Raw genomic sequence first — 23,410 nt, 5'->3', positions numbered from 1 at the left:
GGCCCTATAGCCTTCGCAACAGAATTCTTAGCAAGTTGAGTCTGAACCTACCCCGATAATCTCCACCTCAAAAAATTGTAGCCCTTAATAAATGAGCAATGTTGCTAGTCCCTCCTCCTACTGACATTGATTCCCGATAGCAATTGACGATTGGGAAGGTATTCCTTTGTAAAGCTGTAAAAGTCCGAAAGAGCCAATCCGATAGGTTGATCGTACAGTTACGGGGTTTCAGCAACACGTGAACCGAGCCGAGGTCAAGGGGCACTTCAGATGGAAGTCAAACCTGGGGGATCTCCGCACAAGCCTCGACCGTCCTAGCTATCAATGATAAGCACAAAGCTATAAACATCGCGCACCCGCCTTCCCAGGCTTTCTTTTCTCGACACCAAAGCCCCGAAGACGATGCAAGTGTAGCACAATGGATTCTGGATCAGGGTCGCTGCGACAGAGGTCTGCGGCGCGGATCGCCGCGCTAAGAGGTCAACTCGTGACGGGAACGCTACCGAGCCGGAATGACACCCAAACACCCAACCCAACGACATCAAACCAAAGTCAGAATCCAGACAAAGATGGTTACCCAGCAAAAGTGCCAATTACTTACTATCCACTCGAAACACAGAAGGCTTTCACCTACAACGAGAACCGGATGAAGAGCAAGCTGTACGCCAAATATTGCAATAAAGATCTCTACCTCTACGCCGACATCCCGCAGTATATCCGCGAGCCAATGCCAGTAGAGGGCATTCTCCCAATCACAGAGTCGCGCCGCCTCCTGGAACCCGGCTACCACGCCCATGAAAATGGATGGCGTTCCCTTCCTGACGGAACTGCGTACGTCACGTCACGGACTCGTTTCCCTGGATCGACAGGAGACATGGTCCGATGGTGGTTCTGGTGGCACAGCGTCGAGCCCGAGCGTTATGCCCTGTGGTTTCCGTACGACCACCTAGGTGCGCGGTCGACTTACGCGGACCGTTTGCATCGCACTGACCTCTCTCACACGCAAAAGTGGCTCGGCTCCACGCACCGTGTAACGGAGTTCATCGGTGCAACCAAGATGACCGTGAATATCCACTTTGTCGACCCGGCTCAGTACGGCCTGCCGTGGGAGGAGCTCAAAGCGGCGGGATACGAGGCCGCTGCTTGCGCGGAATTGCGCGATGGGTTAGTTTCGAACCTCAAAATCGGGGATTTTCTTCACCTCTGGCGCAAGACTGAGGATGGCCTCGAACTGAGAAGTCGGTACTGGCTGGGTGGGGGCATTCACTACAAGGTTTTGGGCATGAAGGTTGGGATCGACTATCTTGCTGGCGCGCTGGGTTTCAAGCATCGCATGGCTGGAGACAACATTGCCTATGAGCATTTCATCCATGATCAAACTGAGTTCACTAATTTGGCTTCTTTCTTACCGGATCTATACGCAGATTATATGGATGGGAAGCTTTGAGCAGAAGATATTACCTACTCGATAGCAACGATATCTACGAATTGATTCATACGCAGATTTCTACTAAGGTTTCATTAAATACTGAGTAAGTATTTTGAAGTGCGAAGCTCAAATCACTCATCACATTCCAGCCGTCCAGTCGAGAATAATTTTGCCTTTTGATACTTCACACCAAGATCCGATAAAGAAGTGGAATTCTTGGGCCATCGCTCCGTGCCACGTGGTGACTTCTTAGTCCTTTGTCACTGTCTTTGACACTGCCTGCAGGAAGTAGGTAAGCGAGTAGCAGGATACATGCATTAATGATTCACTGTTATGTTGGTATTCCTATCACAGGGATGTTGATTCGAACCGTAGGGTCCTGTGGGTGACGAAGTATCAATATCTCTGTATTGATTGATTCTGCGTAAGGAGTAGAAGGGGGATTCCAACCGGAGGTTGGGTGGGTAGTCGAGGTCTAAGTGTACCCCCTCGAGGTGGCCCATGCTCTGCCCCTACTCGCGGTCGAATTGGACTTCCAATCCGACAGTTACCTTGCATTTCGAGGTTCGGACACGATACTTGTGTTAATCCCGCTCTTACTGGAGATATCTGCATCAACATGTTCAATATTCCATCGCTCTCTAGTAATTATGATTGCAGTGGCTCATGGCTAATTACAGGTAGCTAAAGTAATCGCATCCAGAATTCGGAATTACAATCTTGCCTGAAACAAGCTTGTGTAATCTTTAATAGACTTGTCAGGCCCATCCCAGTACACTCGTTACAGCGATTGTCACACTATGCCTATGAAACAATATGGTCTTACACAAGCATGACTAAGTTTGCCAAGGATATGCCAGTATAAAGGGTCTTCCACTCACTATATAGATAGTCGGGATATTCCCATAGCCACTCGTTCTTCATACTCATCAATACATCCCATTGACCCCCTACCTGATAATCGCTGCCCAACAAGACTTAACTGTATGAACCAAGCGTTGCTTGTAGATGCTCATATCCTCTCCCTTCGAGTCCCTCTAGAATAGGTTCATCACGTCTCATCAACTCCAGCCATACTCACTAAGCGTCCTTAGAGCGGCTCCAAAAAGAGAAACGCATCTTACGGCCTAAGCGGTGACAAGCTGGTATGAATGACGATCCGCATAATAGCTCCACATGGGGTGAGTCGTAACAAAAGCTCGAAAAGATTGACTGAATGTTAAGTCGATTCAGCTCCGCCAGCACCTAGGAGAGATGTGACTAAATTAACGTATGGGTACTATTATGTGTTCTTCTTCCTACAATGTCTTATCTAAACTCTACATGGAAGCATTTGTCTTGTATCACAAAGCGAGTTAGCAAGTGGAAGACATGTATAGTAGAAAGTGGCTTGATTCCTCTAAGTGGAAGATCCGTATAAGGATCATATCTATATACCGTACAAGACGGGTAATCGGCTTGTAGAAAGCGGTATCGTACGCCAGTAACCGGCAGCGCCACGTGTGGCGCTACAACACACCCCCTCAGTCGCGCCCGTATCCCATCGGGTGCTGATGGACAGCACTTTCGCCAAGGGCGGGGTAGAGCCAATAAGGGCTTGCAAGTCTTTTAAGATAACCAATAGGGCTGCAGTACCTCTATTTCCTATAAATTTTGGTTGTGCCAGAGGTACCAGCAATCTTTGTTAATACATAATGGTACATTACAATCTAAGCAGCCCTTTCGAGTTGTCTGCAGGCTGGGTGACAGAATCCATGCATGCTCCTATGCGAGTCATGGACATAACCCATTCGGAATGGTCTGACCATCACGAAACAGGCCAGACTGTCATTTCCACCTGGTCCTAGCTCTGCAAGACTTATTAGGATAGCATTAGGCCCACAAGCCTGTGGTGATTCCATCCACTCTTTAGTACGAATAGACGCTCTTTTCTGCTCACTCACATATGCATATTCCGCTGGCCACCCTGACTAACCGTCACTGGGCTGGAATTCCGCAGTGTTGAATATCCGTAGTCGCTGGAGTAGCAGTTGGAAACGGTCCCGGGACATAAACCGTGTAAATAGGTGGATAGGATCCTCCGTTTGCTGCTGGGTTGACCAATAGGTTGATAATCTAGACTCCCTATGAATCCCTATATATAATAGGATCCCTAGCAAGAGGTAGATCTCATCTGCTGAAGTCTGCCGCCATGAATTCGGTCTAGACGTTCTAGCCCTAGGGCCCTCCTTAGACAACGGCGCTGTATTCGTCCACTGGGCCCACTGCCCCACGAGGCTCTGCGGGACGTATTGGAGGAACAGTTCAAGCGGGCTTGCCGGCAGCCCCCGTATCTCTTGGGCCCGAGCCGGCACGTTGAAGGGTCGGAAGGAGCCCGGAGGAACATGCTGAGTTGCCGGAGGTTCGTGGGGCCGGACTGTAGCTGCGTCACAGCGCTCGGGCGTACAGTCTGTATTACAGGCAGCAGTATGGTCTTCTGGGTGGACCTCAACTACTATACAGCTGCGTATAGAATGTTACGGCCAGCTAGTCGTAGTGAGGTATGTTTGCAGAAGTTGAGGCTGCAGAACTGGTAACAGTATTCGTAGTCGGGGATAGCTTCAGGGAAGCTATGTCTGTAAGTCGTAAGGTGAGGGAAGGCTGCGGTGATCAATCGTAGTCTTATCAAAGAGGTTCTCAGGGAAGATAGCTGAAAGCGATCATAAGATCTGATACGAAGTTAATTGCTGAAGAAGCTATGGAAAGTCTGTCCTAGAGTCCGGCTCGAGTCCATCCTTATATACAAGTCCGATCCTAACTGAACAGTGCTGAACAGTCCCCTTTGTCTGGATATGTTGGATATGCCGAATATCCAACATATCCTTATCGCTTATCATATCTCTTATCATTACGTGACTTGTACCATAGTTCTTCCGTTCCTGGGGTTTCCCCAATGTTCCGTCCCGTCCTGCATATATGATGCGCCGTAGCCGCCAGGCGTCAGCGGGGCACGCCCTGGTCTCATGTTGGGTCGTAACAACTATCTAGGGCGCGCCTACGTACTTACTTCGTCGAGCGATCACCTCTTATATACAACCTACTTAGTATTATATATCTAAAGTATAGTAGCCCGGCAAGAGCCGGATAAAGAATAGACGTACTATCTTAAACGGGGTTAATAGTCTACTATACTAACTAGACGCGACGCAAACCAAAGCCATTAAAGCGATAGTCCCCGTATATAGAACGACGCCTATATCGATCCTATAGCGCAAGGCGGCTCTACCCCCAGTAGAGGTAATACTAGACGCGAAGCTCCACAAAGCGTCCACCAGAATCCATCTTCTGGACGAGCGACACCCTCTCCGAACAAGACTCAGGGACAAATCAGGACCAGACTTACGGCTACGACGAATAGCAAACCTCGTAAGTAAAAATACCGAATATATCGATCCGTTAGAACTCCCCTCTTAGGAGCAACTAGCGGACTAGTAGATAGCCCTCGCCAGGGTCGGCTACGAACCTAATAAGACTAAAGAAGAACAGGCCCTCTCCTTTATAGGCAGGGTAGTAACTTTCTCTAAGCGGGATATTATTATTTATACTAATAGGTCCTAGATATCGGACGGTAGTAGTATCTCCGCCGGAATAGGCTAGGTAAGGTACTAAGCTATACGGCAGATCTTCCGCGGTGTTACGCCCGCCGCAACTTGTCACTGTGGGCGCGTAGCTATATAATGCAGAACAAGGGACAATGATGCCGGAGTCATCATTATCGAAGCTTTTGCTTTGTGCCACAGTTGGTTGCCTTGTCCAGCTCGTAACACGCGGATCCAAACTACTCGGCTCCTAAACTGAGGTATATAACGCGGAGGTATATACTACGTATCACGGCCTAATAGAAGCCGCCCGGGCTCCTACGGCTCGTATAGTAGATAATATCCATATCTACCTCGATAACCTCGTAATCGCGGCTAAACTATACTCCCAGAGCACAGGAAGTAGCCAGGCTAGATTCAGGGCCTTCAATAGGCTCTCTTCCTCCTAGACTCGGAGATAAAGAGAGAGCTGGACAACCCCCGGCAGGGTTTATATTTGGTGGTACCCTAGGTACACGGGAGTACCAGGAAATAAAAAAGCGGACACTCTAGCTAAGGAAGCCTACAAACTAATCCCAAAATTACAACCACAGCCCTTATTAGCGCACCTAGAAAGGCAAGCTAAAGCAGCTGCCTTCCAAGCCTTTGCCAGAAAATGGCTGTCCTAATGCCCTCGGCAATATGCCGACCTCGAGATAATTCTTCACCCCAAGCCGCCCGAACTCCGCCTCCCTCGGCACTTACTAAGAAGGCTATACGCAGCAAGATCCTATTATAGAGACTTTATAACATACCACAAGAGATTCGCTTATCAAGATACGTTGCTTAACTACAGCTATAGGAAACCCAAAATACTAGTCTATTTTTACTTTTATAAACGTAAACGTAAGGCTATACCGCGCTACCTCCGCCAACATATAGCCAAAATAAGCATTTATTTCTTATTAGGCTCTACTAAGGGAGCCTCTCTTCTATGCGAATGGATAGAGGAGACCAATTTCTTTTCCGAAATTTGCCCGAGTCATTAAATAGGAACGTTAGGTGAAGACGGTAGCCTGTAATATAGTTTAGATTAGTATAGACCATATTGGCATAGCGCCCAGCACGTTCTTTTGTTACCAGATATTAAATACATCATCATCATCATCATCAAAGTGAGTGCTTACTAGTATCTACTTAGTAATCACTAACGAATATGGTGATCAGGCAAACAAAGGATATGTTCAGGATTAGGACTTATATATAGGATGGACTCGAGCCGGGCTCTAGGATAGACTTCCCATAGCTTCTTCAGCAATTAACTTCGTATCAGATCTTATGATCGCTTTCAGCTATCTTCCCTGAGAACCTCTTTGACAAGGCTACGATTGATCACCGAAGCCTTCCCGACTTGAGACCGATTCGACCCAGTGTAATAATCATCTGATTATTACATCTGATTATTACTGTTACCAGTTCCGCAGCCTCAACTTCTGCAAACATACCTCACTATGACTACCTGGCCGTAACACACGGAAGCCAGTTCTTATAAATAATTATAGGACTGTTAAGCTTCCTAGTAGTAGGGAGCGAGACTATAATTATCGTTACGTATACGACGGTTTCGTCTTATACGAGAAGGGGTAGTTTAGAGAGAGAGTAGGCACTTGCAGCCCGCTTTATAATAGTAGGGGTTTCTATTGCTTGTGGTTAAGTCAGAGCTGGGCTTATAACTATCACAAAGCGAGGTAGCAAGTAAAAGACATGTATAGTAGAAAGTGGCTTGATTCCTCTAAGTGGAAGATCCGTATAAGGATCATATTTATATACCGTACAAGATGGGTAATCGGCTTGTGGAAAGCGGTATCGTACGGCAGTAACCGGCAGCGCCACGTGTGGCGCTGCGACATCTTGCCCTATGGCCCCTATGCCGTGGCATTTGATGTCGACAAGGTGAGGCACTCATTAGACCTCTTGAGCCCATATCCGTAAATATACTCCCACACTGCAGTCGATCTCTGCAGTGGTCATTCAGAGAACTACGGACTCAATACATGTGTACTAAAGAGGATGTTGCTTTTTTTCCCTTGAAACATCTGTCGTAGGGTATATATGGCGTTAATTGCTGCCCGTAATTAACGGCGTCGTTTTTGCGACAACATCGCTAGAAAAGGACGGTGCGCAAGGTGAAAGTCGTCGTATGTTTTCGCGTGGTAGGACCGTAAAAGACGTCCACCCCTGATGAGGATGTCGATCGTGGACCTTCGCATTTTGATTGAGGGGGTATGAGCTATATAAACTGCTCTCGAGGTTACATCCGACCCTTCAATTTCAACGAAAATAACTACAACATGCGGACCTGCGCAATTATGTTATTGCACGTCACTCAGTCAGTCGTGCATAACGGCCATCCTTGCCCCGTCCCCCCACATTCCGGGCCGTCGCGAACATCACAAAATTCCCGCTGTCGTCTGCGTCCGATGGGCTCTCTACCAGTGACCTGGCCAATCGGGTCGCTGTGAAACCAAGCATTGTCACCAGAAGCTAGGATTCGGGACCCCAGAAGATCGTCAGGGCCTCCCCACCAGCCATGAAATAAACGCGTACGCACATTGGAAACAAGCTAGAGTCAGGATACTGTCAATCTATTTGACTTTCTCGGCCGGTGAAGGGGTCAATTTGCCAAGCTTCTGTATAAGACTCCGATGTAGCCCAACGTAAGTAGGTGTCGACAGCAGCACAAGCTATCATTCTTTCGTCTTCCACATTCTCTACGCTTGCCATGTTCCCCAGCTTTCTTCAGTCAGTGCTCTTAGCATCGGGCTTAGTGTCGGCCACGCACGCCCTGAACCATCAGCTGATTGTCGGAACGTTCGGTACACCATACCTGTACACCTTGGAGTTTGAAGATGCTGCCCGCACTCTCACTTTGGCTGCAAACACGTCCGTCAACGTGAGCAGCTCATGGATCTCCTTGAGCGCAAGTGCCCCATCCTTTTTTGCCCAGCCAATGACTCACGCATAGAATTAGCATGACAAGAAAGTCATCTATGGCAACGCATTCGAGGATACGGGCAGCAGCGTATATGTTAGCTACCCCCTCACCGATGATCTTCAAATCTCTCCAGGCAATACGGTGACGTCCCAGGGAGCGTGCAAGCAACTTTCAATCTTCGTCAGACCATCGCCCGCCTCTCCATACGCAGTCTATGGCCAACCTTTTGGTGCTTGTGGGACCGTTATGTCAGTAGACTCGGATGGTCTCCTCGTCGAGTCGATCCAGGAATACAACTACTCTTCTTCATCTGGAGTTCATGGTACTGCTTTTGACCCAACCGGAGCGTTCATGTACTCGCTCGATGATACGGGCAACGCTATCTGGGTACACTCTGTCGACAACTCGACAGGAGAACTGACTTATGTCGCCAATGTCACCGCGCCGGTAGAAGGTGCGGATCCTAGACACGGCACTGTTCACCCCACGGGCAACTATCTATACGTCGTACACGAGGGAACGAACGAAGTGGGCGTTTACAAGATTGATACCAGCACGGGCATTCCAACCTATGCTGATATCTCATATCCTCTGAAACCTGATGGTGAGTCTCGCCTTCAGAATCCCGTATCTTTTAGAGCTTTGCTGACCCTCCACACTTAGGCGCCAATGACACCGACTACTGGTCGGACGAGGTTGCTCTTTCATATAGCGCAAAGTATCTTTGGGCTACCTCGCGAGCACGTAACACCAACAGCACCGGGTACATCTCAATCCTGGCTCTCAATGACGACGGATCCGTAAACAAGCAGAACTTCCTGACACACACGACCTCTAGCGGAGGTAGCGCAAATGCCGTCACGCCGAGCGACTTTGGTGATCAATTCGTTGCCATCACTGATAGCTCTGCCGGTTTCGTGGAGATTTGGGAAATGGGCGATGATGGCGCTTCTGCTGATGTTGTGGCTCACTTGGACCTCAATGACGGAGGCTGCTGCGCGAATGCCGTTTGGCTTCCCTGAGGATCTGATGATAGGCACTAGTCTAGAGAACAAAATCGAAGGTTTAAACTTCCGGTTCAATCAACTTGCATAGTCCAGATCTATATACGAGCTTAATCCAACTGATGTCCATAAGAAAAGAATAGACCGTTGATTTACCAGGGCAAATGAGTTCCGTCATAATTCTGGAATGTCCCGCTGATATCTCTTGACGCAGTATCAATCCTGCCCATAATCTTGAAAACGCTCTCTACTGTGATCGCTCCAAGGTCTTCAAGCTTCAAATCTGTCCCCTCAATCACGGAGTGCACCATGTCGGTAGCCACAGTGCCGGGGTGAACGACGAAGCTCGTGAGCCACGTCTCTTCAAAATGCAATCTCCGAATGAACCAGTTCAGCGCAGCTTTACTGGACCCGTAAGGGCTTAAAGCCGGTGGCAGATTTTCGAGGGACTCCATGCCGGAGATGGTTCCAAGCATCGAGGTAACGGCAATGAAGACCGGACGACCACTATTGCTGGCTTTGAGTAGCGGTGCGATTGCCTGGAACAACAGGAGAGGTCCGATCGTGTTGACAGCAAAGTGATCCTTGATTGCAGCGGTGGAGGTCTTTATGACGGGGCCACTCGAGTGAGCAATACCGGCATTCGCGATAACAACGTCCAGGGCGTTGATATCGTGATCTCGCTGCAGAATAGAGACAGCTTCCGCGGGGTCGGTTTTGATGGAAGAGTCGATCTTGACGATGATGAGCTTGGAGCCTTCACCCTTGGGAAGGTCTTGAAGAGCTCTAGCCGATGCCTTTGAAGGGTCTCGGACTGCGGCTATCACAGTTGACGATGGTCTAAGCAAGAGAGTGGCGATGAAGCCAGAGCCAATGCCACGACCGGCACCGGTGACCAAGACTGTGGTAGGACTCATGTTGGATAATTACTGTCGAGACAAATGCTTGGATGGTGCTGGCGTTATTGAATGCTCAGAAGATTGCAGGGCCGCATGCTCCTTATCACTGATGGTTTAAATAGTTGACTTTACGGGGATACTTTCCATGCCTTTCAGTCTCCAACTAGGACACACAAACTCTCCGGTCAAACAGTAGAAATCAGTCTACTTGTGGTGACCATTGACATGGAATACCAAGATTGCACCTCGTCTCAATACAGATTTGAAATCAGAGCAAATGGCATTGGGTGATCGGCTGAACGTTGCGGTCGAATTGTAATTAATGATCACTACGCCCTAGTTGAGTTGACTGGAGCTTTGTCGCTAGGTCATGTCACAAGTTTGAATACTTCTCGCCAGCCGTCGGGCAGATTATTTCCCCGATCGCTCTTCCTAAAAGTCGGTACCTTTCTTCGAAATATGGATGGTCCCATTCTAAACTTGAAACCTTTACTCTCTCTCAATTATTCTTTGCATCCATGTTTGTGCAGATCATCGAGGTCAATCACCGCCAACATCGGGACTATGGTAGACACAGCAGTGGCCTGTAATGCAAGCTAGTCCATTCCTTTTCCCACTCGTCTTCTTAATTGCTAGCTGTGAGGACAGGTGCTCGATCTATCTCGGCTGAAAACCTTGAGGCAAGTGCTTGCTACGTCAGTGGTATCGGCTCGAAACTTTTCAATTCACATGGATTTGACACTCCTGCTGTGATATAACAACTTTTATGTAATGTAGATCTAACTCACTTAAGTACCTTAAGCAAAGATTTGTAGTGGTCCCCATTTCGTCTACCCGGTAAGGTACTCATGTGAGATGAACTAGTCTAAATGATCATTCAGTGAGCTTCAGCAGATGAGCTGAATGCAGTTGGATATCGACCCTCTATCATATAGGCAGATTCACAGGGCAACTTTTAGTACATGTCTGAATCGCAGGGGAACATTTCCAAATGCCGTTGGACGTGTGGCTGTCGAAGGCTCATGCTGAACGTAGACATTAGACTCATTGCCACCACGCTTAGCAGCCATCGTGTCAAGTCTCAAGCACAAGACCTGAAAGACACAAGACTCTCAGCACTGTGAAACATTGAATCGCTCATACCATTCACTCCATCCCGAAATTGTGTCTACAAATAATCTACTCTCCCTTAACCCAACCCTCCTTCTCATTCTGCTCCTTGCTACGTCGACTCCATTCTGGAGCTATATCGATGCCATCTTCTTCCTCTTTGTCACCCTGATCCTTGGTCTTGTGAACCGCTGTTGGCTTGTGCTCAGCTGGCGAGTAAACGGTGTACAGAATCAACGGTGTCGGCCCCCTATTCAAGAACTGGTGCTTAGTTCCTGCAGGAACAATTACCATGTCGCCAGCCTTGACTTCCTGCTCCTTTCCGGCAACCTGCGCAAGGCCCTTGCCAGACGTAAAGGTAAGGATTTGATCCACGGTGTGAACCTGGTGCTTAGTCAGTTTTACAAACATAACAAGATTAAAACGGGGGGTGGCGTACCTCTTCGCCAATGTCGCCGCCAACAGGAACAGTCATGAGAACTAGCTGGGAATATCCCATCGAGTGCTGCAAGGCGACAGTACATTGAGATGCGGGGGAGCAGCCAATCGGGCCACTTCGGGCCCCTTTTTCCAACCAACCAACGTAATTGATAATAGATACTTCCAATTACTAGAGATTCTGCGTATGAAATCGGTACCAGCAATCTTCTGAGTTACAGAGAGCTACATCGCACTCGAGGCAGCCCATCCTCGTGTACTTCCCAGGGATACCGGGCTCAACCTCCGGAGGCTCGCGGGGCCGAACAGTGGCATTATCACATTGCTCCGGCGTACAGTCGGCAGTGCAGGCGGCGGCGAGGTCCTCGGGCAGCAGGGCAAAGATACACGACTTCGCCGAGCCCGTGGAACGGCCAGATCCGTCAGAATCGTCAGAATCCATTAATTGAGTATTGGTAATGATGGATTTGGTAGATGTACCGGAGTGGAAATCATAGGGGCAACTCAAGCAGTGGATGTACCAGATGCGGTGCGGGGTAAAAGGGGGCCCGTTATGTGGAGCCAATGTACTGTCGCCTTGCAGCACTCGATGGGATAGGCCTGTCTAGAGGACGCGACGGAATTCGCCAGAGGCGGATGGCAAGGCCGTGGTCATGTCGAGTAAATACTGCATCTCCTTCTTGGAGGATCACTCGATGGGGTGGGGAAGTTAGACATTTTGGTTGTCGAGAAGGCGTTCTTCGCCTGAGGATTTCTTGATATCAAAGGTCGGATTGGTGAGCTGCTGCAGAGAGGCCGTACGATGCGTAAGAGTTTGGAAGAAAACATGTCTGATAAATGTATCTAGCACGCTGAAAGACAGGAACTCTTATTTTCCAATGAAAACCCCTGGATTGAAATGCGTCAGGCTCTCAGGGATTAATATGATGATGATACTATGATTCTTCGGGGATTGATGTGGGCAGTACACACTGCTCATCTGGACCAACGAGGCAAGCAATGAGGCAATACGACTGGTATTGACGGTTGGTTGGTGATGTTGTGGTGAAGGTGGCTGCGGTGGGCTGGATCAACCAGGAGGTGGATCAGGCAGCTGGTGCCTGGGGCACCAGCCACTGCCTCAGGTATTCACAGTCCCACAATTGATACGTCATCGATCAATCAGACCCCGTAGCCACGCAAATCCCGCTGGTCCCCCGAATCGATGAGTAACTCATAAGGTATTGAACCTTACTCGCTCGCAATATTCTAGTAGCACGCTCTGAAGTTGTTCTAGATCATGATGTCTACGGTACCTTCGGATGTTTATTGACACCACCAGGAGGCATGCCGGATTGGACCCACTTCTCCGGGAAAGCGCCGGGGAACCCGGAGGTCGCCGGAGCTGGGTCCTTGCCTGTAGCACCGTAACTACTGCCTGCTATGTAATGCATCCCATTGATTCTCTCAATCTTTCTCAGTAATACAGATGTTAGAGGTAAGTGAGGTGCATTCGAAGGCAATTTGCCGTACCTCGATTAAAGATAAGGGTTCTGCGCGCTACCAGTGCTGCCCCAGACCGTCACATTGCATATTAAAGCAAATGAGTTCCGGACGATGCACTCACTAACTAATACTATCCTGCTTCCCATCATCGCAACCATTGCCGTCAAATCGTCCTGTCGGCTATGGATAGACACCACACTCAGTTGCATCGAGCCTTCATGTTGTAATTGATGTAACAGCTCATTTTCCAGTCATCATCCCAGCCTTAGCTCTACGAAGGGTGCTGCGGGGGTGGTTGATCGACACTGTTCCAGACTCCAGTCTGTGGCTTTTGGCATCGTAATCTAATGTACCCACGCATGCGCCATAGCCGCCGTCAAATGCCTAAACTACATCCTCATGGTATGTCCCATGGAAGATCAAGTTCGTCAAATGAACGAAATCTTGATAAATGCTCCTGCCCCTCCGGCGCGCCTTATCTCGATCGTGTCTAGATTTCGAGTATTCACACCGAGTCACTATTGTCGCGTGCCTCGGTGATGCATACATGTCATCCTGCAAGTGCGGAGCGAGCGATGAATCGGGCTTAGTAGCACATGAACAACTGTGCCGACTGCCGCCCACGTAAGCAGCAAGTTGTCTGTTGCTGCCTGCCTACGGTGAAATTAGACCTTTGGATTTTGTCTTCATGAGGGCCTAACTTAACTCCTTCATTGTACGAGGAGGTCTCAGCGCATTCAAAAAAACCTAGTGTCACGCTGCGACTCATCGTACCTTACTCGGAGTGCCATGGAGACCTCGCTGAAAACCTTCCAGGGTAACTGCCACTGTGGCGCGAATCGATACCAGGTCCAACTAGCAGACTATCCGTCCTTAGTGATATGCGACTGTTCGCTGTGTGCAAGAAAGGGACACGTCTGGATTTACGATGTCGAGGACAGCTTGAAAGTCACAAAGGGATGTTCTAGCGAGACGTTGACAACTTACACCGGATCAGATTCCGAGGCCTTGAAGCATGAGGTACGTTCATCTCGATAGAAATAGCCACTTATGGTCCTCTTGGGGTGACTAGCTGATGAGGAGACGCCAGTTCTGCAATGTTTGCGGTACCACACTCTTCGGAACACACACTTCTGGCGTTCAAGCTGGAAAGAAAGGCATCAACTTTCGGGTGATTGTCTCCGATTTTCAAGATGTATTCATCAAGGGAAGAAGCGTCGTGACTATCGGGGCCCCAGATGAGTACTTGCCGTATCCAGGCTCTCTAAGGTGAGTGACGTCAACGTAGAGGCCGCGCTGAACGAGGCTGAATCCCAAGCCAGCTTCATTGAAAAGGCATCTACATCAGCACCGGTTGATTTCCGCGGTTTGTTGCCGGACGTTCCCGGGGACGACCTCACGCTCTACACCGGAGGCTGCGACTGCGGTGCCATTCTGTGGGACTGTGGATACCTGAGGCAGTGGCTGGTGCCCCAGGCACCAGCTGCCTGATCCACCTCCTGGTTGATCCAGCCCACCGCAGCCACCTTCACCACAACATCACCAACCAACCGTCAATACCAGTCGTATTGCCTCATTGCTTGCCTCGTTGGTCCAGATGAGCAGTGTGTACTGCCCACACATTCAGGTCGCGCTCAGAAGCAAGTCGCCTTCTGAAGTTGAGATCAAAGAAGACAACTGCAGCATCTGCGTCCGTGTATGTCTTGAGTCCATGCCTTGACCCATCGCCTCAGGTTATGAGCTGTACTAACCTGCAATGTGAAATAGAATGGCTTTATTGGTGTGTATCCTCATCAGTCTCAGGTGGGTATTGTCGGCAAAGACCATACGCAAGACTACCAATTTGGCCGCAAATTCAATGGGTCGCCCTTTTGTCGCACCTGTGGCGTACACTGCTTTGGCAACCTGTATGGGCCGCCAAAAGAGCTGGTGGCTATACTCCCTGCGGCAAGACAGGAGTTTGTGCAAAAACAACTCGAGGTTCAGCCGCTGAATGTTCGTGTTCTTGAAGGCATCGAGTGGCATAATGTCAATGTGGATTGGAGTAATGACGGAACGGAAGGCTATGGTCTATCTGATTGAGAGAGTAACTTTTCTTACGCCTTCATCACTGTTGTCTTGTCTTGTGATGTTGCCTCGTGGGGTATATCCTTGTATTAAACTATTATAACTCATGGCTAACATCTTCAATCATATCCGTGGACGTACGTGCAGCTCTTGATGATGGGATTCAAGCTGACCAGAGTATCAGCTATCAGCAGATAAGACAGAGGGGCTCAGTATGCACCGGAACCAAGAACCGGACTGCAGAGTAGGCTTTTTGGGAAAGACGAGCGCTACTAAGCTTCAAATTCGTCTCACATCCTACATAGACTACACGTGCTTCTCACAACTTCTACCACTTTAGCAAGCATTGTCGGGGCAGGCCAGACCTCCAGTACCATATCGGTCACTGGAGACATTGCCAAGTTGGAGGGCAGCGCCAATGACACCTCCCATGCCCTCGCCAGCGATCATACCCGCAGCAATAGCGTAGCAGGCCTAGCCAATGGTTAGTTTCTGGTTCCAAGTAACAACTTGACATGGGTTAGCACTTACAATCTCGAAGGAAGCAGGCTTCCAGCGGCGCCAGACAAAGGCAATGATGGCACCGACGAAGGCGGCGTTGACGAAGACAGGGCCGGGAATGACGAAGGACAGGGCAATGGCACCCCAGTTAGGAAGCCACTGCTGGTACTTCTCGCGAGGTCCGACCAGGTAGTAGTGGCGGAAGATAACCTGGAGAATGGAGAAGATACCAAGGCAAATGGCGAAGATGCCGGAAGAGCGAGGGATGGGAACGTTGGGGCTAGTGACAACCTCGGCGACAGCAGCCCAGGCACTGACGGAAGGAACCAGGAAGGGGCAGTGCTCAGCCTCCGCATCCGTGATGCAGGGGTAGGCAGTGGTGAACAGAACGAACAGACCAGGCGCAAGCCAGACGGAGACGAAGGTTCCAATAGCCTGGGCGATGAACTGCTTGTTGGGAGGGGTTCCGAGCAAGAAACCGGTGCGAAAATCCGAAGTCAGAGCCGTGGCAACATCAGCAGCACCGGCAGCGAGACCAGCAGAGATGAGGTTGATCTTTTGAGCGTGCTGAACGGTGTATCCGGCGCCGGTGGTGGTACCACCAATAACCAGCTGAGCGGCCTTCGCAGCAGCGGTAAGGGGCGTCTGATCAGTGACACCACCGATCTGGATGGCGAGGAAGGAGAAGAGGAAGGCGAGAACCAGGGCTAGGATGGTGACACCGACGTTGACCTGCCATTGCAGGCCCATGACGATACAGGCCAAGATGATGGACGCGAAGAGACCGAGAACCCAGATCCAGGTCTTGACTTGCTGTTCGGGAGTGGCGGGGTCCTCGACAGCATTGGCCTCGCGCTTCTCCTCTGCCTCGGCATACTTTGCGAAGAATTCGATGCGCTTGCCTTTCTTCATCGCGGTCTCGTGGATAGAGAGGCAGATGGACTTCCAGCCGGCGGCAAAACCGAAGTAGATGATCTTCCAGTGGACGAGAAGCTCACCCATGGAAGAGCAGACCATGACCATGACACCGGGCCACTATGTATCGTTAGATCAGAATTGAGTTTCGGATGTGAAATCCTGGGTATTAACTCACCAGCAGCCAGTATCTGGGGGATGGCGGGCCTTCACCGATATGCTTCAGGGAGGTGAAAGAGGTGAGACCGGACCAGTTGGGGTCCTCGGAGGCTTGGATACCGATGCATTCTCCGTCTGTCGATGATTGTTAGTATTTGAGTGAAGTGAGGGCGTCGGGGGAGGGGGTCTCACAGTGAACCAGGACAGGGCCGATGACTCCCCAGGCAAGAACGGCTCCTCCCATCATTGAGCAGGCAGAGTTCATTCCAATAAGCATTCCGGAGCCAATGAAAGCCGTCGTCCACTCGAAGTACCTGAACTCCAGGGTCAGCCAAACATCACCACTAACATCACCACTAGCCTCATTTTCACTCACCAGCCCCAGGATTCAATGTTCATAGCAGAGCTGCTATAGTTTGACCAGATATGAATCCATGACATGACTATAATTCCGTTAGTCCAAGATTGGCCTCGTAGATGAAAGAGCGTAAACTCACTGTGCCAGTCGTAGAGGATTCCAATAGCGTAGTACGATGCTACGCGGTGCACGATACAAACTCCAAAGGCAATTCCCAAGGCCTTAAGCTTGATAGCGGCTTCGCGAGCGCCGTTGACACCAGCGTGCATAGAGCGAATTGTGAGGGCCGTCGCGGTCGAGGTCGGGAACATGAGCTTGAGCTCACGGGCAGTGCGGATGATGAAGAACTTGCGCAGCGGCGTAACGAAGAAGAGACCGAAGAAGGAGCAGCAGAGCGTCAGGGTGAAGATCTTGCCAATGTCACCGGACGGCGTGCTAGGCATGAGGTCGAGTCTGTACATGGCAGGGATACCTGCAACGAAGATACCAGCAATACCTCCAGCACCAGTGGCAGCAGCCTAAGGGTGTTAATCTTTGCGGCCCAAGCAGTCATTATGGGTTTAGGTCATACTAACCTGAACGATGGAGTTCTCTTGAGGGCCAAAAGTTCCACCCAGAATTGGGAGATTTGTTTGCGAAAGCATCTTCAAGATTCCGTAACCGAAGATTGCTGTATCATCGTCAACTCCGAGTTCAGCATAACAACGGATGCTTTTGGTCATAACTTACCACCAAACATTGAGGCCACAAACGTGAAGCCAGTTTTCTTCAGAGCAATTCGACGTCAGAATGATTCACAATGGTAGACATTTCATCAAGTCTCGACTTTTCGAAATCCACAATGGTGATATCTCGATTCGCAGAGGGCTGCGAAAAGAACGGCTTCATGCCCAGACAAAGGGACGAACTTACCAAGCCAAGATACAAGTTGGATGCGTTCACCAAGGAACCCAAGATACAGCCCACAACAATGGCTCGAACAGTCAAGATGTTTTCCTCGTGGGGAATATTGGGGTCCATCGCTAATGGGCGGTAAAGATCCTCCTCCTTGTGCTCATCGGTCTCGGGGACCTTCGTATCGACGATGGGTTCGGTCCATTCGCCGCCCATGGCGCCCTTCTCATCGGGGTGGACGGTGACGCTGCCGGTGTAGGAGGGGCGGGGCTCGGCGCTGTCGACGCGGGCAGCCGGGGACACGGCCGAGGCCGGTGCCACTTTTTCTTCGGTCATGGCGGGCTTGTCTGATGCTCTTTCCACAGCTAAAGGAAGGGCAAAGCGAAAAGATGCGAAACACAAAACGCGGGCTGGAGGGGGGAAAAGGTGGAAAGGGTTTGCGAGGGTTTGCCATCATTATATGTCTCGACACCTCGACAAACCTGCCGTCACATTCGCTCTGTCTGACTATCCCTGCCCACATGAATCTACCTGGAGCGATATGCAAAACCTCTCCCACTGGTTGGGCCGTTGGGGAGGTTCTCGCGTCGAGCACGCAGTGGCACGAGCTTACAGCAAAAAAAGAACCACCCCGGACGAGACAGCTTGGCCATCCCTGCTCTCCCGATGCACAAGGAGCAGGCCAGATAAGAAAGCGGTACGTTTGTTCAGCGGGGTCTGCATGTCGCTCCGGCCAGGTCGAAATTCGTCTAGTCCGAGTGAGCAGGCAGGCGACATGCAGACCCGCGGCGCATGGCATTTGGCCACACCAGAAACGGGAGTCTGGGACGACGGTCAAGTTCAGTTGCAGTCGATCCGCGTTGGAGCTGCTGGACCACCAGTCTGCCCGCGGGACTCATTTCGCCCGCCTGGCACTTTTGATGTAAGCCGCAACTGTCCATCGATCCTGGAATAGGAAGGTCCTTGACAGTGTTACTTAAGATGTCCCAAACTTTAGGCAACCCGTCAACGATCCCGAGGAGGAACAGTTCGGCTGACGGCTAACGCGAGGGCCGTGATACCATTGGCTAACGAGGTTTATCAGCTTTCTAGTGGCGTTGTAGAATGAAATGTCATCGCATTGTTGTCAACAGCTTCAATCTGACTGGGCAGTCGATCACCGAGGCTGGAGATAGATAGGCTTCCCCAAAGAAAGCCTGTGGCCTGTGGGGCCCTCGTGTTTGGCCAGATGTTCCCGTGGGATCTGATGTAAGTTGATAACTCTTCAAAGTGACACAGGCTAGCTGTCGACGATGGCCACTAGACGCCACTAACGGCGACTAAAAACCAAGGGATCATCAAAAGTGCCAAGTCGTTAAGCTTGATTGAAGGGTTCCTCGTAAACTCAGCTACAAGGCGGGGGTTACTGTCGGAACGGCAAGGCTGATAAGGAGCAATGGGCAGGTATCGTGGGCTGGCTGGCGCCTGCCCTGGGCGAAGTGGGACAACCGGCTTAGTCACCACGGCCGGTTAAGGTGGGGCAACCACCCAGGCCGTCACCACCTACTTCGACCGACCCCTGCCCACAATGTAAATAGGAAGAACAAGAACAACAACAGCAATTATCACGGACATCGACGTGATTGTTGCCGAAGATACACCCTCATGAGGAAATGTATCACGCCTGTGATACCAACAGTTACATTCCGCCCCCATCTCCTCTTCCACCCAAGGTAGCCTTTGGGATCGCAGCCCAGATTGAACTTTTGAAGGAAGGGTTGTAAACATGCCTCGAGGCTCCCAATGACTGCGTCGTCATTTACAACAACTGAGACAGCCTCGGGGCAAACACGAACTGTTCTGTCTTCGAGTCGTCGATATTCTCAGCGGGCACCAAGCCAACAACTACGGTACCATGCCCGTGGTCTTGGCGACATGAAGCCTCCTGCAGCTTCCCCAACAGGTGATTTAAACTCTCTCTGCCAAACATTGGCGGTCCAGATTGTCGTGCCATTCGTCGGAGGACAACGAGACACGCTACAAAAGGACCTCCCCGATATTGGACCGCAGGGGTCCCGATTGGTAGAGTCCCAATGGGGCCGCAGGCCCTGAGCGGGATGTGTGCCAGTTGAATTGGAGTAACCGTAATGCGGATGCTTTGCCTTAGCCCCCTGTTCAAATTCAACCTCGCCTAGCCTCAACCTTGGTATGTACGACCACAACTCTATCACAACCGCGGAAAGCCGCATGAAGCCGTTGAAATATCCCATCACTTTTGTGGGAAAATGCCTAGAGTCTGGAAAGCCCGAGAGTTGAGAATGTGGTGAGCCGTTAATCAAGTTGCAACCGACATCGGACAAAAGGACACAATGCCGCAAGAGTAACCGCGTTTCTGTGTGCCAAGTCAAATAAGCCCATGTTCAACACCATGCTAGAGCTGCTAGGCTGCTTCTACTCCCCACAAAATGCCCTCCACAGGGATCTGCCGTCTCCCGACTTAGCATTCCCAAGGGCCACTGACAAGGGTGACAACATAATCTTCCATTCAATACCTTCCATGAGGCTTGAGCTCTAGGACCACGTTTAAAACTTTCACTTTTAGCATTCTCGGTCAACATCTGTCAAGTATTCTCCAGGAAATATGTTCAAGCTTCGTTCTAATAATCTATGCCACTATTGCTCTTGTGCGCCCATTTCTCCAAGCAATGTTTTTGCATTATGGAGCGGACATATTGACAACGTCAAAAGGGAAGGAGGATGTGGTCGCGGGCAATTGTTGCTACCCACTTGACTCGGCTGGGCTCAACAACCGCTGAGGAATTAAGCGCTTTGGGAGGCCGATGCCGTTTCTCATCGACTAACTACGGAGCAATTTAGCACTGCGGAGCCGCCAAGGCTGCAATTCATGAATTGATAACGAAAACTCTTCACTGGATCACTGTCGAACGGAGGTATTGTGGCCATAGGACGGTCTCTGTTTTACAGACCAATGAAATGTTTGTGTCAATTCCCTCGGTCATCTACACCACAAATACCGACAAAACACCAACCCACGATGAGACTGCTCGAGATAAGCCTTGCAAGACAGAGATTGCCGCGCCGCCCTTGAGAAAGGCAACTAAGTTTCAGGCGGCTATCGTCCTGCCAAGCCAGACACGTGCAAAGAGACATGCTGGATCTGCGGTCTACGTAAAACTGAGTCCAAACAAGAAGAAATGAAGACCGGCTTGCCTACGAACTGGCGAGTACTTCACCGTCTGTCAACAGCTCACGCGGCGTATCTCACCACTGGCCTCCAACGTCGTTCAAAGTGCCATCCGGGATGGCTTGACGAGCTAGGATGAGGGTGTGAATGCCCAGAAGCTAGCGGGCCATGGCGCACAAACAGCTGCAGGATTCAGCCGCCCGCCGCTGGCCACCCAACCCACCAGGAACCCAGCTCTGGGCATCGCCGCGCTCTGCTGATGGTGGCCTGGCGCAGTGTTACAGTGAAGCCCTAAGCCGGCGTGCTATTTACACTCGCCGCACAAGGCGATGGCCAAGCCATCACGGTGACTTTGCCAATGCTTCCAAGCCGGGCTCAAAAGCTTTGGCATGTTGGCATGGTCTTCGCAAAGCTTGACTTCCTCCCCCTGATCGCTAGTGTCCGACAGGTCGAAGACATGTAGACCGCGCCCTTGAAACATGGCTGAGATGTTAAAAGGACTTATGTTCTCAGTCCAACACCAAACAAGAAGCTGCAGAGAGTAGCCAAGATCCTTCTCCACGCCAGTTTACACACGAGAATTACAATCCGACTTGACAGCTCGCCGAACCCATTTAGAGTCTAGTCTTGCCTGATTAACAATCACCTGGCAAAATCCCAAGCCTGTCATGTCAGTCTACACTCTATCGACGCCCAAAGATGCGCGATTGAGCCGCCGGGCGGGTTCCGCGCGTTGCCTCCCCGCCACCCGTCCACTATCCAACCGTGCCCTCGAACGCGCCTGGAACCTTTGAAATCGGCTGGGGCCAGGGGATTTTTGCAGAGTGCCAAGGCTCTAAAACGGCGCACACGCGCCCGATCCGAGGCCTTTTCACGAAGCCTGTTTGGGCGAACTCTTCGGTCCTGCTCATCAGATCTCGGTAATCATTAACCCTTTGAAGCAATGAGGTTCTATAACTCCCTTGCGTGTGACTCGTTCGATAGCCTTACAGGTGTGTAGGTCCGGCGCCCAGCGCCACATGGCGACCTTCGGCCTAGCTATCTGGAACCCAATTGGAGTCATAACTGCAAGCAAGCAAGAAAGCAAGCAGCTTATCATAATTCCACCTAACCAATTGTCGCGCAATAGGATAACGCGATCGCCGTTGAGCGACTTTGAATCCGCTCCTTGGTTCGTATTTTCACGGGTTTGTGAAGACTTCTGCCAAACATGTTCAGAAATAATGTGGCAACAATTAGCTCAACAAGATCTCACACCACCCGGTGATAACGAGGTGGCTCATAACTTCAGACAGTTGGCCAATCTTATAGCCTAGGCTACCCGACAGATGAGAGACATGGCGCATCCATCATTTTAGCCATATTTACATGTAGTTCCTAGTACTGACAATGCTCAAAGGCTCGAAGCTAAGTTTTAGAAGCTTTCGCAACTGATCATCGACTCATGCCGTCAGTGAGGGTAAGGCCTTTTGGGCAAACCATCCAGTGCTTCTAATCAAATTCAACACGGCTGACGACCTGACTTCACACCACTTGAACATCTTCAATAGTTGCGTCACTCGAGATCGACCAACTCCCATCCATCAAACCGTGTACATAAGCATCCCCGACCAGCGAGAACCTCTTACCATCCTCTATTGGTCTCATGACGTATGGAACCCTACCACCAGCAAGGACCCAAACTTCATCACCTACGCGAGACGATAGCTTTCCCAATCCTATGTACCCTTCATCAGTAATAAACAGTCGTCTGTTCATAACAATAGGCGTCATCAAGGTATGGTACGCCCTGCCGAGTGGCCCTTGAAGCTGCGATGGATGTCCTACGTGTGGATGTGCCAATACGTAGTGAACGATCTGATAGATCTCGTTCAGGGATGGAATGAGCTCGCTATGGGCTTTTTGAAACTTGGACGAAAGGATGGAACCAAACTCGCGGCTCTCGTGTCGTTCCAAGCCATGTCCGTCTCTGTTGAGACACGTGGTCAAGTCAATCGTTAACCACTGCTTGAAGCCTTGTGCGTGTCTCGGATCGGCTCCTGCTTCGGCGGCCACTCCGGTAGATGTCGTGGGAGTTTCGCCAAAGTCATATATCAAAGTCCGCCACAGAGCTTCAGCGGTATTAGCGGTACCTGCCGGATACTTTTCTGGCAGATGAGGAATGCAAAGAGCAACTTGCAATGAAAAGGGGCTAAAATTGCCATCATTACGCGGAATGAAAACAATTCTGCCGGCTCTCTTCCCTCTGAAAGTAATGCAGTGACCGTTGTGACGCGGCAGAGGCTCTGTAGGAATGCCAGCAGAGGCTCTGAACTTTGTTACGGAAGAAAGTAAGTGTCCTTGATCTCCTTTGATGGCAAAGTCTGGCACCCAAGAAGGCATACCAGCTGTTTTGATAAACGCCCGATCTGTGAC

General features: G+C 50.4%; 6 protein-coding genes across 6 annotated transcripts; 3 read left to right on the top strand and 3 right to left on the bottom strand.

Annotated features, from left to right (window-relative positions):
- The first annotated feature begins 395 nt into the window (after positions 1–395).
- Positions 396–1,486, top strand: BDP81DRAFT_429900 (PhlG protein). The gene has a single exon (XM_060590561.1). The coding sequence runs from the start codon at positions 419–421 to the stop codon at positions 1,445–1,447; it is 1,029 nt and encodes a 342-aa protein (XP_060444174.1). The 5' UTR covers positions 396–418; the 3' UTR covers positions 1,448–1,486.
- A 6,282-nt stretch (positions 1,487–7,768) lies between these two features.
- BDP81DRAFT_461802 (carboxy-cis,cis-muconate cyclase) lies at positions 7,769–9,003 on the top strand (the record flags this gene model as incomplete). The annotated part of the gene is made up of 3 exons (XM_060593820.1): positions 7,769–7,939; positions 8,018–8,585; positions 8,645–9,003. 3 exons carry the CDS (start codon positions 7,769–7,771, stop codon positions 9,001–9,003), a joined length of 1,098 nt encoding a protein of 365 aa, XP_060444173.1.
- Positions 9,004–9,137: 134 nt separating this feature from the next.
- Positions 9,138–9,902, bottom strand: BDP81DRAFT_322458 (short-chain dehydrogenase; the record flags this gene model as incomplete). Its single annotated transcript, XM_060584699.1, has 1 exon — positions 9,138–9,902. One exon carries the CDS (start codon positions 9,900–9,902, stop codon positions 9,138–9,140), a length of 765 nt encoding a protein of 254 aa, XP_060444172.1.
- A 1,095-nt stretch (positions 9,903–10,997) lies between these two features.
- On the bottom strand, positions 10,998–12,446 carry BDP81DRAFT_481872 (cupin domain-containing protein). Its single transcript, XM_060594981.1, has 3 exons — positions 12,046–12,446; positions 11,434–11,499; positions 10,998–11,378 (listed from the first exon to the last, which is right to left on the bottom strand). Exons 1-3 carry the CDS (start codon positions 12,103–12,105, stop codon positions 11,064–11,066), a joined length of 441 nt encoding a protein of 146 aa, XP_060444171.1. The 5' UTR covers positions 12,106–12,446; the 3' UTR covers positions 10,998–11,063.
- Positions 12,447–13,511: 1,065 nt separating this feature from the next.
- BDP81DRAFT_407211 (glutathione-dependent formaldehyde-activating enzyme) lies at positions 13,512–14,999 on the top strand (the record flags this gene model as incomplete). The annotated part of the gene is made up of 5 exons (XM_060589001.1): positions 13,512–13,937; positions 14,008–14,186; positions 14,240–14,384; positions 14,545–14,613; positions 14,685–14,999. The coding sequence occupies exons 1-5, from the start codon at positions 13,707–13,709 to the stop codon at positions 14,997–14,999; spliced, it is 939 nt and encodes a 312-aa protein (XP_060444170.1). The 5' UTR covers positions 13,512–13,706.
- Positions 15,000–15,320: 321 nt separating this feature from the next.
- BDP81DRAFT_322160 (oligopeptide transporter) lies at positions 15,321–18,027 on the bottom strand (the record flags this gene model as incomplete). The annotated part of the gene is made up of 9 exons (XM_060584677.1): positions 15,321–15,458; positions 15,516–16,520; positions 16,579–16,694; positions 16,752–16,873; positions 16,936–17,002; positions 17,057–17,435; positions 17,493–17,587; positions 17,647–17,683; positions 17,830–18,027. The coding sequence occupies 9 exons, from the start codon at positions 18,025–18,027 to the stop codon at positions 15,321–15,323; spliced, it is 2,157 nt and encodes a 718-aa protein (XP_060444169.1).
- Positions 18,028–23,410: the final 5,383 nt, after the last annotated feature.

Source organism: Colletotrichum phormii (genome assembly GCF_030913505.1).
Source record: "Colletotrichum phormii strain CBS 102054 chromosome Unknown BDP81scaffold_12, whole genome shotgun sequence".
NCBI classification, from domain to species: Eukaryota; Fungi; Ascomycota; class Sordariomycetes; order Glomerellales; family Glomerellaceae; genus Colletotrichum; species Colletotrichum phormii.
This window is presented reverse-complemented; position numbering and strand designations above follow the sequence as displayed.

Coding starts and splice junctions, on each gene's coding strand:
- BDP81DRAFT_429900 (XM_060590561.1), top strand. CDS start 419: ATGGATTCTGGATCAGGGTCGCTGCGACAGAGGTCTGCGGCGCGGATC.
- BDP81DRAFT_481872 (XM_060594981.1), bottom strand. CDS start 12,105: ATGCAGTATTTACTCGACATGACCACGGCCTTGCCATCCGCCTCTGGC. Junction 11,500..12,045: donor CCTCTGGCGAATTCCGTCGC/GTCCTCTAGACA, acceptor GTCGCCTTGCAG/CACTCGATGGGATATTCCCA. Junction 11,379..11,433: donor GCGGCGACATTGGCGAAGAG/GTACGCCACCCC, acceptor ACTAAGCACCAG/GTTCACACCGTGGATCAAAT.